Below are 16,242 nucleotides of genomic sequence, written 5' to 3' on the forward strand. Positions count from 1 at the left end.
CAACGACAAGAATGTGCAGTGTGCGATGACGATGCGCTGCGATGAGGAAGATGGCCGCGTAAAAGAGGAAGATGGTTGCGTGAATGTGAAACATGAAACACCCGAAGGTCTAATCTAGAAAAAATACCGGGGGTTTTGGATTTTTTTTCACCGGGAGTTTTGGATTTTTTTTCATAACTCGATGACTCAGTCTCAAACACACGAGTTTACCCAATTTGACTGAATCTACACTGAATTTACTAAAAAACGGATTTACTCCTGAATCGACTCGTAATCCTTGAACAGATTCTTAAAATCGGATTATCAGTAGGTTTGATAACTTGATTGTGAAGGTATACACCAATTTTGAAGCCATACATTTCATAATACACTGTTTAAAAAAGAAAAAACACTTAAAAAATCAAATTTATTTATCATAAAGATAAAATTTGAAAAAAAAAATCATCTTATTTTGAAACTTGAATATGCAGTCAGCCAAAACACTTATTTTTTTCTCATTTTTAAGTAATATAGTATATTCTACTTAAACATAAAGCAAAAGAAGTCTTACAAAATTGAAAATTCTATAGTTTATGCATACAGTGTACTTTCAGCAGGAATAGTACAACAGCCCATAAGTAACATAAGAAAGGGTATAATCTATATTATCACCCACCCACATCACAATTTTCCCATATCACCCTTGACACCTTCCATTTTTACATGACAATGCAAGCATTTGGGTTCTCATCGCTGAACATCTGGGGAGGGTAGGCATGGTAATACCCAGGGTATGCAGGGTGTACAGGGTGTACAGGGTGTGCAGGATATGCATACACCTCCATGCCATACCTTGGTGAGTTATAGAAGGATTCATTAATCTTCACCTCTGGAACAACCTTGTTGCTGTCTTCACTAGATGCTGCTGTTTCCTCTGCTTTGGTCTCACCCTTTGCTTCTTCCTCTTTCTTTTCCTTGTTTTCTTCTCCTTCACCACTCTTCTTCTCTTTCTCAACCTCCTCCTTCTTCGCCTCCTTTGTTTCCTCCACCTTCTCTTCCTTTTCTGGCTCTTGCTTCACGATCGCTGCGTGCTTCCCAGTTCTCTTTTTCACGTACTCAACCAACTTCTCTGGATCATACACGCCCTTCACACTCACTACTGAGTTCTTCAGATCGGGTTCAGCTGATTCCACTCCTGCACAATTTTGATATAGTAATAATAATAAATAGTTACACCATAGGGCTGGTATTCACTAATTGCAATGAATATTAAATGGGATTATAAAGGCACAGAATTTTACCACACCTGCATCACTTCAGCCTAAATCTGACCGACTTTAATATTTGAATTAATTCAATTTAAAGTTCAGGGCAGTGGAATTAATAAAACGAGAATAATGAAACAACAATAAATAATAAGAATAACCCTTTCACATGGGTGATTCAGATTCAAACAGAGAAAGTACTTGTTCTGCTTAATTGACCCAACAAACAATAGACCTCGTGCTGATGGGATGTAGCTTAGGAAAAATTAAATCAAACATATACCCTTCATTCTCTGTATGCGTCTCTTGATTTCCAGTGAACAAGCTTCGCAATGCATGTGAACTTTCAGAACCGTCACAATCGGAGTCTGCGCAGAAGGAAAAGATAAACGCCGGCATAATTTGTTAGAATCCCACACCGCAAATAGGTATGGTAAAAATAATGCATAAAATATTGGTTATAGGACAAAACAACAAGCCAGTGTAGAAAGAACCAAACCTCTTCAACTTTCTCTTCGAGCTTGGGCTTTTCTTCTTCCGGGACCTTCTGCTCCTCTGGAGGTTTCGGGATCGGAGAGAGAAGCTCGACCAGTCTGTGATTCTTCCTCTGTATTCTCTCCAAAACCTTCAGAGGATCCGCTTTCTCTCCCTTGACAACCACCTTGTGAGATTTGCAATCGGTGAGTACATCTTCGACACCTAAACTCAAACACACACGAGTGGGTTCAGATATGATGCCACGAATCAAAATGGGTGTTGTGTGAAAAAAGTGGGACCCACCTGGGAATCCTTTGAGGGAGCGACGAACCTTGCGAGCGCAACCCTCGCAATGCATGAACACTTTGAGCACAATCTCCTGCGGAGGCGGTGGCGGTGGAGGAGTCACTTCTTTCTTCTCCTCTTCTGGTTTTTTCTCTCCCGCTGGTTTTGCCGCAGTTTCTTCCTTCTTCTCCTCTTGTTTCTTTTCGGGTTCCTCTGGTTTTTTCTCCTTGGCCTTGGGTTCCTCTGGTTTCTTTTCCTCCTAAATCACAAAAGAAGCACAAAATCACAAAATCAGAAGGAGGAATAATAATAATAATAGAGGTTAGTTCCACGTGTCTGAAACACATAAGAGTGAATAGAAAAAAGAAAGGTAGAGAAGGGTTACTAAGACCTCCCCCATGAGTGTTACTGAAACTACTGGAAGTGGGTGGAGTATGGCGCTGGGATAAGCTTAGGGGAGGTGCTACTTTTTGCTGCTAAGCCTGTTATTTCCCCCTTTGTTTCTTTCACCCTTTTCCCTCACTTCTCTCTTTCTTTTCTGTACTACCACTTCTAAACTAGTTATATATAACACAACATTATATTGTATTCTCTCTCTCTCTTTTATTTTTATTTAATTTCTTAAACGCCCATATTAATTATTTATAATTAATCATTTATTAATATTGTTAGTTTTCTTTCATAATATTACAAGTACATCTCATAATGTTTTAAACATAGTTTAATATGTCACCAAAAACCATTTAAGTATTAAAACTATTTATATTATTTAATATAGGATTATATAATATCTTAACACTTAAGCAAATAGTTGTATAAATTTATTAAAAGTAGTCCTTGTTAATAACAAAAACGTTAATTAGAGAAATATTATATGTAAAAATTCAGAAAATGATGATCAGATTTAATGGACATGTACAAAAAAAAAATATAAGTACATTTTTGTGCAAGTCTAACTATTATAAGAATTTGAGTTAGATAATTGGAGGATTATTTTGAATCCGGGTACCAAAACCCCACCCAAACCAAAATGAAATAACAAAACCACATCAAAAACCAAATCTCCACATGTATACATAACGTACATATTATATAAATGTGATTTTGATTTCTTTTGAAAGAAACGGAGGAAATCTTAGTTTAGTTTAATAATTCAATTAAGAAATTATCAAAATACAATTATGGGTAAAATTAACAGGTTATAATAACTTATTTTATGATAACTTATTTAGTGTTAACTGTCCGTTATACGTTAGATTAGACTTAGTTAAGAAAACTAAGGGAAAGTATTGATAAAAACTAATTAAAAAATCATATTAAAACTTTTAACTACCAAGAGTTTTGAAAATCATTTCCAATGCTGACTCAATGTTTTGTTTCAGTCACACTCAAAGATGTTGAAAACTTTATCAATGTTGAAGTAAAACACAATTTTCTCATAATATCATATAAATCAAGATTCAGTCTCTTATTAAGATGTATTCACATATAATGTATACTAATGCTTTGCACAAAAATTATTAAATTGGTTATAGTTGATATTCAAACTTTAGACCATGTATTTTTGTGATATAAAAATATTGAAATAAAGTATTTTGTATATGGAATTAGTTCAATTTAAAGTTTCATTTCATCAACTTATTGAAAGTAGTTACACTTAACATCAATATGCAATCAAAATAATATCAAATTTTGAAAAAATTAAAAATCTTTGAAAAAACTAATAATCATTTCAGATACAAAACGACCTATTTCAATAATTTTCACACTACAAGTACGCGATGATGTAAAGTTTGAATCAATGATGAAAATTAATTTCATGTTATAGTACAAAGATCATCCAGGTGTTTGTAGTACGAAAATGATTGGAATAAGTCATTTTGTATCTGAAAATGATTCATTTTGAGGTTTCACTTTATCAACTCATTAAAAGTAGTTATAATGAACATCAATATGCAATCAAAAGAATAACGAATTTTAAAAAAAAAACTAAAAATCTTTTGAAAAAACTAACAACCATTTCACATACAAAAAGTTGTATTCCAATCATTTTCATAATATAAGTATTTGGATGGTCTAAAGTTTGAACCAATGACGAAAATTATATTATGGTACAATACCAAAAATATATTTAATCATTTTATTAATAATAGAAACTATTTTATATATAATAATTTTTTAATATGCAAAATAATATTTAATATAGTTAATATAATAAATATTTTTTTATTTTTAAAATTAATTTTTATTTAATTATTTTGTTGTTGTAAACAATTCAAATATAAAAACCTTTTAAATCTATTTAATTGATAGAAACAAAATTAGTCTTCAAGCTATTTAAAAAAAGTATTTTTTTTTATCATTGTAAGTTTTATGACTGGTGGGTTTTAAGTAAACTTTCTTCTTTTTACAAGACGTTTTCATATTATATATTAATTAAGTTAAATGATTATAAGTTAAGATAAAAAAAAAATTACATGATTAATTAATAAAAGGTATTGTTAACATAATTTTTATATTATTTATTACAAAAGTAAATACTTTTATGCATATGATAATTCATGATTAGGGAATTGTATTTAACAATATTTGCATATGATATATTTCTCTATACATCTATTTTAACATTAATATTTTTTGTTTAAAATTATAATATAGATTCTTAATTATTAAGAGGTTATTATTTATTTAAATTGCTTTCTCAAATAATTCAGTTACTTTATGTATTAAACAACTTAGATTGAGTTTGATAAGATTAATAAATTAGCTTATTTTACCAATTTATAAGCTAGTTTTATTAATACGAAAATATTTGATAAGATTATTAAAGTAATAGATTTAGTTTATAAGTGGCAAGCTACTTCAATTAGTTACTTGAATTAGTTTATAATTTATAACTTATTTAATTTTTTTTATTGTTATCCTTTATATTTCAGTTCCTTTTTTATTTTTAATTTATTTCATCTATTATGCATTTCAATTTTATAGTAGAGATAATTAATTATTACACTATTTATAGTATTTATTAAAATATTATTTATTTTGATGTAGTTCAATTAAAGTAATTAGTGTTTCATGATATGTGAAGACTACAGACAATAGAAATTTATAAAACATCCAGTATAACAGTAATTTAAGTTGAGAAATAAAAAATTTAAATTTTATTAATACTCATCATATCCACTTATTTAAATAAAATAATTAGCATAAATAAAAAATATATATAAAACTTTAAAAAAATCAAAATTTTAATAAATATTTAACTATATTAAAAACTAAAACTATAATTACATATTAATATATTTTTTTCTAAATAATACAAGTTTCATTTATATAATAAAATTTATTTAAATATTTGTTTTTTTATGTCAGTATACATCTAGCAATAAATTTATTAATTCAAATCTTATAAATAAGAATTTATATAAGTCATCTTATTAATTACCATCTATCTTCTAAAGTTAATGTCACATAACAAATACGTTAGAAAGTTAGACCAATCCGAAGATAAAGTCATTATATTTATTCATAACTTGATAGCTTGGTTATTGATAATTATTAACTATCAATGCAAAATATTAGTAGCTATTTACGACTATGTGTATTAAGTCATCTTTACTGTAAGTCTTGCAAAATTGTTTAAAGTGAAATAATGTCGAGTCACATTTATTTTTAAAACAAAATATGTAACATACTTATACCAATTCTTTAATTTATATAAGCAATATTGTTTAAGAAAAAATTATGATATGAATAAAAGAAATTAATATAGAAATATTTTAAGTATTAGTACAATATCAATGTATGATTTATGAAATCAAGTTAAGCACTTACTTTAACGATTTTATTATTAGAGTAGATTTTTAAAAAAAATCTATGTAGCATTGTAATAATCACATCAGAGTAAAAAAAAAAATAAAATATATATATATATATAAATTACGGAAGTAATTAATGTAAAAACAATTTTTAACGATAATTAAAAACGATTCCAAAATTGTTCTTAACAAGCTGTTGTTATAAGACCGTTATTTTTAATGGCGAGCATTATCATACTGATTTTAACTAAAAAAAAAAGGTCAATATAAGTGATGAATTAACAACGAGTAAAAGAATTTGTTGTAAACAAATTTGCTACTTTTAATGATGGTTGTAAGTAGAATTGTTGTTAAAATTATATATGACAGTTTTTCTTACAATCGTTGTTAAAAATGACTAAAAGTTTGTGACATATGCAATGAAATATTACTATCCTCACATATGCATATCTAAAAAAAAAACTCAAATAGTGCTAGTTTAAACAATTTAAATATAAAAAAACTCCCAAAAATATATAAATTTAAACAAAAAAATTTAGTATATCAAAAAGTTCAATAAAAACCTAATGTCATTTTAATCAGTCATCTATCCTAAGATGGTGTATATGGTTACAAATATTTCATATTGGTCTTCAGGTAACACGAAATGAAAGTGGTGACACGAAATCTCAACAATCAAATATACAATCGAAGACCAACACAAATTGTAATGTAAGTTAAGTAAAATATATGAAATGTTAAGTTGAATATAACATAAATTATTATGAGGGTGGTGGTGAGGGGAAAAGGTGTGCATTGCCTGAGGGTAGGAGGGAAGGAGGTGCGTCAGGAACGGGAGTGTGAGTGTGCACAGGGGGAAGGAGCGTTGGGCGCTGCATTGGGTGGTGGTACCCGAGCGATTGGTGTTGTTGGCGGTACTAGTGAGCAAGTCTGTGCAGAGGGAAAGAGAACAACAAAAAAAGAAGTGAAGATGAAATTTTAAAATGATACTTTTAACAACAGTTTTTCAGTAAACAAGTTATGTAAAGTCTTGTTTTCACTAGAGGATTATTTAAACGAGTCAATTTGTGACAAATTTGATGACCGATAACACATTGAATATACAACAATTTTGGTGACTAATTATACAGCAAAATTTACCATTTTTAAAAATATATTGTTTCTATTTTGGCTTCAATACTGATTGAAGTAAGGATTGATTTTTTTTAGTCCCAAATCAATTACCAATTTACCTTTTTTAATATGTTTTTTGTTTTAAAAAAATTATGATATACGTAAACCTCTTAATTAAGAACAACCATTTTTCTAGAATTCATCTACCAATACATAAGCTTAATACTAATTTAATACTATGATTCTTGAAAAGTATTAAAACACATTAAAACATAGTATAAAATAACAACATAAATAATAAGTTAAGAGTTACCAAGATAACTACACACAAATATTAAACCTAATAAAAAAATTAAGTATTAAAATATCTAGAATGAGAATAACTAGTTATATAAATAACTATGAAAAATATTTATGTTTGCATAATATCTTTCATCTTCAGAGTAATATGATAAGACTTAAATAATAACAATTATATCTTTTATCTTCAAAATAATATCACAAGAGATAAAATATTTTTTTATCTTTTATCTTTAGAATAATATCACAATAAATAAAATATCTCTTTATATTTTTCTTCAAAATAATATCACAACAGATAAAATATCTCTTTATATTTTATCTTCAGAATAATATCATAACAAATAAATTATAATACCACAACAGATAAAATATAATATCACAATAAATAAAATTAACAGATAAAATATAATATCACAACAGATAAAATATAATATCACAAATAAAATATAATATCACAACAAATAAAATATCTCTCTATCTTTTATCTTCGGAATAATATGATAATAATAATTATATATTTTATCTTAATTACCCTTTCTAGGCTAACCAACATCTAGGCCAAACTCGTTACCTACCATTTGGATCCAATAGCCAAGGTCTCGAGCCCTCGAGCACTCTTGTTCAGTACAATGGTTATTATGACAATCAAAGACTTCTCACCATATTATATTCATTCTATATGATGACGTGAGAGAAGTCATGTCACCATGAAACTACATACATATATACCATATACATTACTACATACGAGGTAGTATAAATCAAAGACTTTTTGTTATAAGTTGTTCCTTGTTTAGTTAAGAGGTGATGATAAGTTATTGTTTACATATTTTTATAAATATATAACGTATTATGCTTGGATTATTGTATTATATTTTTAGTTGTTTGAAGACTACTTAGTGATGTAAATATTATATATATATAATTAATTAATTAATTGTATAGGTTAAAGTATCAAAATGGTGCAATATTTTTCTTAAATTTTCTGGAATAGGTAAAAATTTAAAAAATTATGTAAATAGAAGTCATACTTAGAAATGCAATTTTTCTTTGTGAAGTCATTTTACCACCCAAATCCAACATGCAACAATATATACAAACCTTTGCTACCCTTGTTTCTACCACCAAATTCAAATATATTAGTTAATGATTATCAAAATTGTGACATCTTTGCATTTAAATGAATAATAGTGATAGATTTTAATTTCAAATCTTATTCATCTTCAAACTTCTCATTCCTTTTACACTTGTTATATTGGTAAAAAAAGGTTATGCACGCATTTATGAAAGCAGTTTTTAATGCGGGAGTTAAGAGCGTTTGCAAATGTGAATAATTTAGCCTAAATTAGTTCTTTTCACACTTTAAGGCAATTTAAAGCTTGAAAAACTTTGTCAAGTCATATTTATCACCTATGATAAACTATACATTTACCTATCATTTCATTAAAAATTAAAGTATTGCAATTTGAAAATATCATTTCATTAAAAATTTAGGTATTGCAATTTGAAAATATACAAAGCAACTTTAAAGTATAACCAATGCTATGTCACAACTATGACTACTTTAATACAATCCCATCCTTACTTGTAGTTTCTTTCTCAGAATACTTAATATAAGGTTTGTCCCTTGTAATGTTTTGCACTTGGTATGCTAAACGGTATATTTTTTAATGTTATAATATATGAATAGGGTTCAAGTGTGTGGCAGTTCAATGGGCATTGAGGATGAACCTATTATAAGAGATATTATGGATGACTTTGATGAGAACGAAGAATAGGACACAATCCCTCTTGCATAATACCATTGGACAGCCATGCCTCTCTTAATAAAAAATTTTAGGAAAACAACCATAACCTTCCAATTGATGCACAAACATCATAAGAAATTTTAAACTTATATAAGAATTATTAAATTCGAATTCATATTTATAAATAAATTTAACATTACATATTAATTTTTATCTATATATTTGTATCCGTCACAAATTTAATACATATAAATTATTATTCATAAATATAAATTCGTAGGTAAATTATCCATAGATATATATATATTCTAAATAAATTTAACTATGGATATGTATGCGTAGGTAATATTAATAATAAAAAATAATATTATTAATAAAATTAATATTAATAATAATAGAAATAATTTTAATAATAATAATATTATTAACTATAACAATAACAATAATATTATTATTAGTTGTAATAATAATAAAATTAATAATATTAATATTAACTATAACAATAACAATGATATTAATAATACCAATACCAATAATAATAATAAAATTAATAATAATATTATTATTATTAAAAATAATAACAAAAATAATATTAATATTAATAATAATAATAAAGATAATGAGATTATTAAATTTGTGTGGTTTAGTGTTTTATGTTTAGTCCTAAGCTATGACTTTGATTCCCTTGTTAATATAATAATTATAATTATTATATTTATTTATAATTAACATTGGTGGTATGTAACATACTATTTAGATTCAATTAATTATTATTTTATGACGTACAAAATGATATGGACGACTAAAAAAACACTTGTCATGGAATTTGGAGACTAAGAAGATCATATTACGATCTTTCTAGATGGTTGCATGTTTGCAATAAAATCTACATAGCATAACTGATAAATTTGGTAGTATATGATGGATGGTGTGAAAGATCCATTGTTATTTATCATAGAGTGTGTTTTTTGGTTTTTAAGTCATGCATTGACGGTGGGGCAAAGGTGAATTTAATGTGGTTCCTCCAACTTTTACAACAATATCTAATGCGTTAAGAAAGCTTATATACTATAATAGACAAAAAAAGAGAGACTATATTATCAATCTTACGAGTAAGTTGGGTCAGATGCATAAGATTCATAATCACTGTACTATATTTAACATATTTCATTAAACTTTTACATAAAAAATTCAAGAACATTAAGTTAAAAACATTGGTAATTGGTAATGTGTTTTAACTTTACTAATGATAGTAACATTTAATTCCATTGCTAATTTATTAACTCATTTGATTTATAGTTTTTGTCATAGGATACAAGATCATACAATCAACATTTGAAAGCATAATTGTTTTTTATGAGGTTAAGTTTTATGAAAACTACATTTAGGATAAGAGATAAAGGAGTCAATACTTCTAAAATATTATGAGTTCGACAAGTTATTTCTTAGTTCGAACAAATTTAGTGACTATTTTAAAATTTTGTACTACAAAATAAAATGATTTTATTATTAGTAATAATTTTTAAACTATTAAAGTTAATATTAATATTTTGCTGCAAGAAATGGTTAAACCCAGGTCCACTAAGTATAAAAACATGTAACCACTACACCAAAAACTTTTAATGATCAAATTATGATTATTATTGTTATTATTATTACTATTATTATTATTCTTTATATTATTATCATTATCAATATTAATAATAGTATCATTAATGATGTTATATTAAAATTATAATTAAAATTATTTTAATTATTATTAATAATATTATATCATTATTGATATTACTATTATATTTATTAATATTAATATTATTAATGTTAATATTATTATTATTATATTTACTAATGTTTTTTCTATAAAAGCTTTTATGTTAGGTATCACTATGCAACTTGGCATCTCAGCTAGGCTCACACCTCAAGTAACAACAATCATCTGTCATCACACGAAAAAAAGTATTATTAAAAAAGAAAAAAGAAAGAAAATACAAAAACAATATGGGGAAACTAGACCAAAACTCATGTTAATAAAACTGATACATAGGTAGACTATATTCATAAAGAATTCTAAGAACATACTAGATGAAAGCATATTATACCAATGAAATGATTATCTATGAATAAATCCTAAATTAGCCAACTTATCAACACATACTTTCCCTTCACGAAACATATAAGTAAACCTAAACCTGATTTTCCCATAGTAATTAAGACAAGTATTTCATCGATTACGAAGCATCCACAAAACATTAGTCTTAACAATAAATGCAGCACAAATCAAGGCAGAATCACATTCAAGTCATACATTAGTAAGCCCCATCTTTTGAGCTTCCTCAATAGTATATATAACTCCATAAAACTCAGCAATCATAGCAGTCTGAACTTCAAGAAACGCATATAAAACATCAATAAACTCCCCCATACTCCCACAAAAAATACCTCCACAAGTAGCAAAGATATCCCCTAGCAGCCCCATCAGTGTTAATTTTAACACAACCTGGTGAAGGGAACTCCCATCTAACAGGAAGAGGACGAAAAACTTTACCAGTACGAGTATTAATACCAAAAAAAGTTAATCACGTTGAAATCCAACTTATCATTCTTCATTGAAGCTTTAAACGAATTTCCCACTAGACAAGTTAATCTTTAATTACCGAAATAGCCCTAGAAACATCAATCTTATCCTAAAATCTAACATAATTCCTCATACGCCATATCATCCAAATAGAAAAAGTTATCACATCAAGCTTAATCAATTTAACCAAAAGACTACCATCACTCTCTATAAAAGAAAGAAGATCATCCTTATTAGAGAAATGAGAAGTGAGAAAAATTTGTCGAACTCAACTCCAAATATGTAAAGCATTAGAGCATTCAAAAAATAAATGTTGAATAGATTCCTCGTGCTTTTCACAACGCGTACACATAGAACATATATGCAAACCTTTATTCTGAATATGTTGATCTATAGGAAACCACCCATGAAAAACTTTCCAAAGTATTAGAGTTTTGGAAGGCAAAATATATGAAGACCAAATGAATTTACCCCAACCACAGGGAACTCCTGGTTTCAAGAAAAAAGTCTTAGCCAATTTAGGAGTGAAACGACCAGACTCATCTAGAATCCAATTAGGGAGATCCCGTTCCTCCCTAACCATGATATGATTAAAAAAATGAGGCATTTGCTGTAAAGACAAGGGAATAATCCAATCACAACCAGTCCAAAACTAAGAGACGATATCCGAAATGCTAGCACCATTAGATAATCCTACAATATTTGCTAAAGAAGTAGTAGAACACCATTTATCATTCCAGAAATTAATAAAAGTACTTGTACCAACAGTCTAGAAGAAGTATTATCAAGTATAGTAGAATAAAATTGCTTAATTCCAGGCCAAAGAGATGAGGATTTATAAACCATTATAGACTCGTATTTTGATTTAAGAACCCTGACTTTCAGGAGAAAAGACCAAGCTTGTTGCTATAAGCAAAGTTCCAAGAAAGCTTAAGAAGATACGCATTATTTTCATGATGAAGGTTAATAATCTTCAAACCTCTATTCTCAAGAGGTGAACAAATCGTCCTCGAATTAACGGTAGCTATGCCTTTTTTCAGAATATCACTAGTCCAAATAAAATTTTCACACCACTGCTCAACTTGCTTAAGAAGTGAAATAGGCCATTTATACATATTAAAGCTATAAGCTAGAAATTCAGTAATCACCGTATTGACCAACTGAATTCGACCCATCATGTTAAGAGATTTACCTTTCCAAGATGCTAGCTTCAATATGACTTTATCAGCCAAAGGTTGAAAAATCGATACTTTGGAGCACCAACAAAGATAGACACTCCTAAATAAGTGAAAGGCAAACAACCATGACTACAAGAAAGAATACATTGAATTTTGGTGACAAATCTTGTAGAATTATCCTGGTGAAAAAACTATTCTTAGAATTATAAACATATTGACCCGAAAAATCACCATATGTTTTAAGAAAAATACTCAAATTTATAAGAGACTTATTATCTGCCCTATATAAAACAAATATGTCATCAACATATAAAATATGAGAGGGAGTGAGATAACCTTGTGGACTAGCCATATGTAAAACCTTCTTATCATTCACAAGCTTAGAGATATCTCTACTAAGAACTTCCTCTGCAAGACAGAAAAGTAAAGGAGACAAAGGATCACTTTTCCTGACACCTTTACTATAAGGAAAAAAAAAAACCACCAAACTGCCATTTATTCTGATAGAAAGCATAGCTAAACGAAGAATTGTACTAATCCAACCGACAAACGAGGGTGAGAACCAAAGCGTGTCTAAACAAATAATAAGAACTTCCAACTCAGAGTGTCAAAGTCTTTATGAATATCAACTTTGTAAGCCACATTACCTTCTCTAACCTTTTTAGAAAGCATGTTAATAGCTTCAGAAGCAATACCAATATAATCTTGAATCTGTCTACCCTGCACAAACCCATATTGATTAGGAGAAATAATTCTAGTAGCCATAAGTGCAAGCCTATCTGTTAATATCTTGGAAACAATCTTAAATTTGAAATTAGCAACAACAATTGGTCTGTAATCTTTAATGGATTCAACATCCTGAATCTTAGGAATAAGAGAAACCACATTACTTTTCATTCCAGGGAGAACCTAGTTTTGTTTAAAAAACTGTTGAATAGCATTGCAAACATAAGTCCCAATAATTTTCCAGCAAGAATGATAGAAAACACCACCAAAACCATCAACACCAGGAGCACTATTACCATTAAGATTAAAAATAACATTCTTGATTTCCAAAAAATCAGGATATTTAATCAACATCATATTCTTCTCAGAGGAAACCAGCTCAGGAATATAAGTACCAATAAAATCTTCCATATTGCTTGTATCTTGAACATTAGAAATAGACTCAGCATAAAGATTTTTATAAAAGTCCAAAATATGATTCTCAATGAGTTTAGGATCCTCAGTAACCTCATTATCAATCTGTACTCGATGAATCCCACCAGAATTATTTCTCCTCTTGACCGCAACATGGAAAAAAGCAGTATTTTTATCTCCATCTTTAAACCAAAGCATGTTGGTCCTTTCTTTTCAAAACAAATATTGATAGTGAAGAGTATGATCAAGCTCCTTCTTAGCAATCATTTCTTGATAGAGAAGCCCATCAATATCAGACAAACTAACAGTCTCTAAGGTTTGTTGAATAGCAAGGAGGAGACCCTACTTAAGAAGAACTGCATTGTAAACATTATCAAAAGAGTTTTTATTCCAGTCTCGGAGCTCAATTTTCAACCTTTTTAACTTATGTTGCAAAATAAACATAGGAGAACCAACAACCTTATTAGTCCAAGAATCATGAATAAGCTTCATACATGAAGTGGCCTTAAGCCTAACAAAAAAGAAACGAAAATTGTTAATCTTCCTTAAAGAATTACTAGCAAGACTAACAAGAATATGGGAATGATCAGAACAATTTTTAACAAGAACTTCATAAGTACAAGAATATCATTCATCCAGACACACTCCATTACATAAAACCCTATCCAGTCTTCTTTGAATTCTATGCAACATTCTCCTTCCATTAAACCAAGTATAACAATGTCCAATAAAAGACATACAAGAAAGATCATTAGCATTAATTTAATAATATTATTAATGTTAATATCATTATTATTATTATATTTACTAATGTTATTTATTAATATTATTAATGATATTCTTATTATTATCATTATTATATTTACTAATGTTATTTATTAATATTATTAATGTAGATATTAATATTATTATTAATAATAATTATTAATATTAATAATAAGAATAACAATTATTAATATTATTATTAATAATAATGTTATTAATGTTAATATTAATAATAATGTTAACAATAATACTACTATTATTACTATTTCTAATTTAAATATTATTAATATTATTAAAATTAGTTTGAGGGTGGGAGAAGTGCGAGGGAGTGAGTTGAACGTGAAAAATGGAAGTTAGAAATATTTATAAATTGTTGGGAAATAAAAAAAACATTTGTGATTGATTTAGTGACAGATCTGAGATTGATTTTGTGACCGATTTGGTTACTAATTTTGTGATTGATTTTATGTGATTAATTTTTTCGATCAATTGAGAACAAATTTGATAATCGATTTTGTGATCGATTTTTTTAACTAAAATTATAGTAATTATTTTGGTGATATTAAATTACAAAACTGACTTTTGATAACTCTTTTGGTCACGGTAGTGACTACACTTTTTTTTATCACTAATTTGATTATTAATAATAACACATATTTTTTTTTATCAATAGTCAATAATTTTTTAAAAATGACAAAACATATAAACTTTATTTTCATCTAATTATAAATCAAAATTCTTCGTCTTTGTGTATAGGTATAAATTGCATTCTTGATACCAATATAAAATTTTAATAATTAGGAAGATGAATCAGTACTCACAATCATAAGAAAATTATAACGATAATAATTATTCATACTTAAATAAATAATTAAATCGTTTTAAAATTAAAAATTGTGCAATTTTAGTATAAATTACAATATAATAAAATCTTAATTAAGTACGAATTCAACTTAAAAATAATAAAAATTCTAATATTATGCTTGTAAACTCAATATTTTTTTAAAAATATCATTTTTTTGGAAACATGACTTATAATGCAATTTTTTAAAAACAAAAAACTCTTATAAACACATATTTTATATCTATTTAAAAAATCATTAAATTATTTAAAACTGTCCTACAAAATACAATACTTTTGAAGAAAAATAGTTAAAAAGTGTTTGAAAACACAATTTTGTTTCTAAAATCAAATTTTCAAATATCACTTACATTTTAATATATATATATATATATATATATATATATATTAAATTTACTCATGTAAGTAAAATTGAGAAAAGTATTTTTTGTATGTATCATTTATATTAACAATAATGTGTCTTATTTCTCATAGTTGTTGTTTATTGGCTTAGAGATATCTAACTTTATTTTGGTACATGGGGCTTGGTCCCTGATCTTTTAAATATTATATTTAAAGTAAATATATTAGTAAAAATGTATGCAGTTAATTATTATTATTTTAAAAAGTTATAAATAATTTCTATCCATGATTTTTTAATTATTTTATATTTATCTGATATTAAATTTTATTTGTTAATTTTTGTCAATAATAAAGTAATCTATTTCATTTTACTTTAGTATTAACCATAATGA

General features: G+C 27.2%; 1 protein-coding gene across 1 annotated transcript; it reads right to left on the reverse strand.

Annotated features, from left to right (window-relative positions):
- Positions 1 to 546: 546 nt before the first annotated feature.
- Positions 547 to 2,580, reverse strand: LOC137821713 (heavy metal-associated isoprenylated plant protein 7-like). Its single transcript, XM_068626439.1, has 5 exons — positions 2,398 to 2,580; positions 2,025 to 2,265; positions 1,744 to 1,943; positions 1,528 to 1,612; positions 547 to 1,174 (listed from the first exon to the last, which is right to left on the reverse strand). Exons 1-5 carry the CDS (start codon positions 2,404 to 2,406, stop codon positions 699 to 701), a joined length of 1,011 nt encoding a protein of 336 aa, XP_068482540.1. The 5' UTR covers positions 2,407 to 2,580; the 3' UTR covers positions 547 to 698.
- Positions 2,581 to 16,242: the final 13,662 nt, after the last annotated feature.

The sequence above is a fragment of the Phaseolus vulgaris genome, chromosome 9, assembly GCF_000499845.2.
Source record: "Phaseolus vulgaris cultivar G19833 chromosome 9, P. vulgaris v2.0, whole genome shotgun sequence".
Taxonomy (NCBI): Eukaryota; Viridiplantae; Streptophyta; class Magnoliopsida; order Fabales; family Fabaceae; genus Phaseolus; species Phaseolus vulgaris.

Coding starts and splice junctions, on each gene's coding strand:
- LOC137821713 (XM_068626439.1), bottom strand. Junction 1,944..2,024: donor CTCCCTCAAAGGATTCCCAG/GTGGGTCCCACT, acceptor GTTTGAGTTTAG/GTGTCGAAGATGTACTCACC. Junction 1,175..1,527: donor ACGCATACAGAGAATGAAGG/GTATATGTTTGA, acceptor AAAATTGTGCAG/GAGTGGAATCAGCTGAACCC.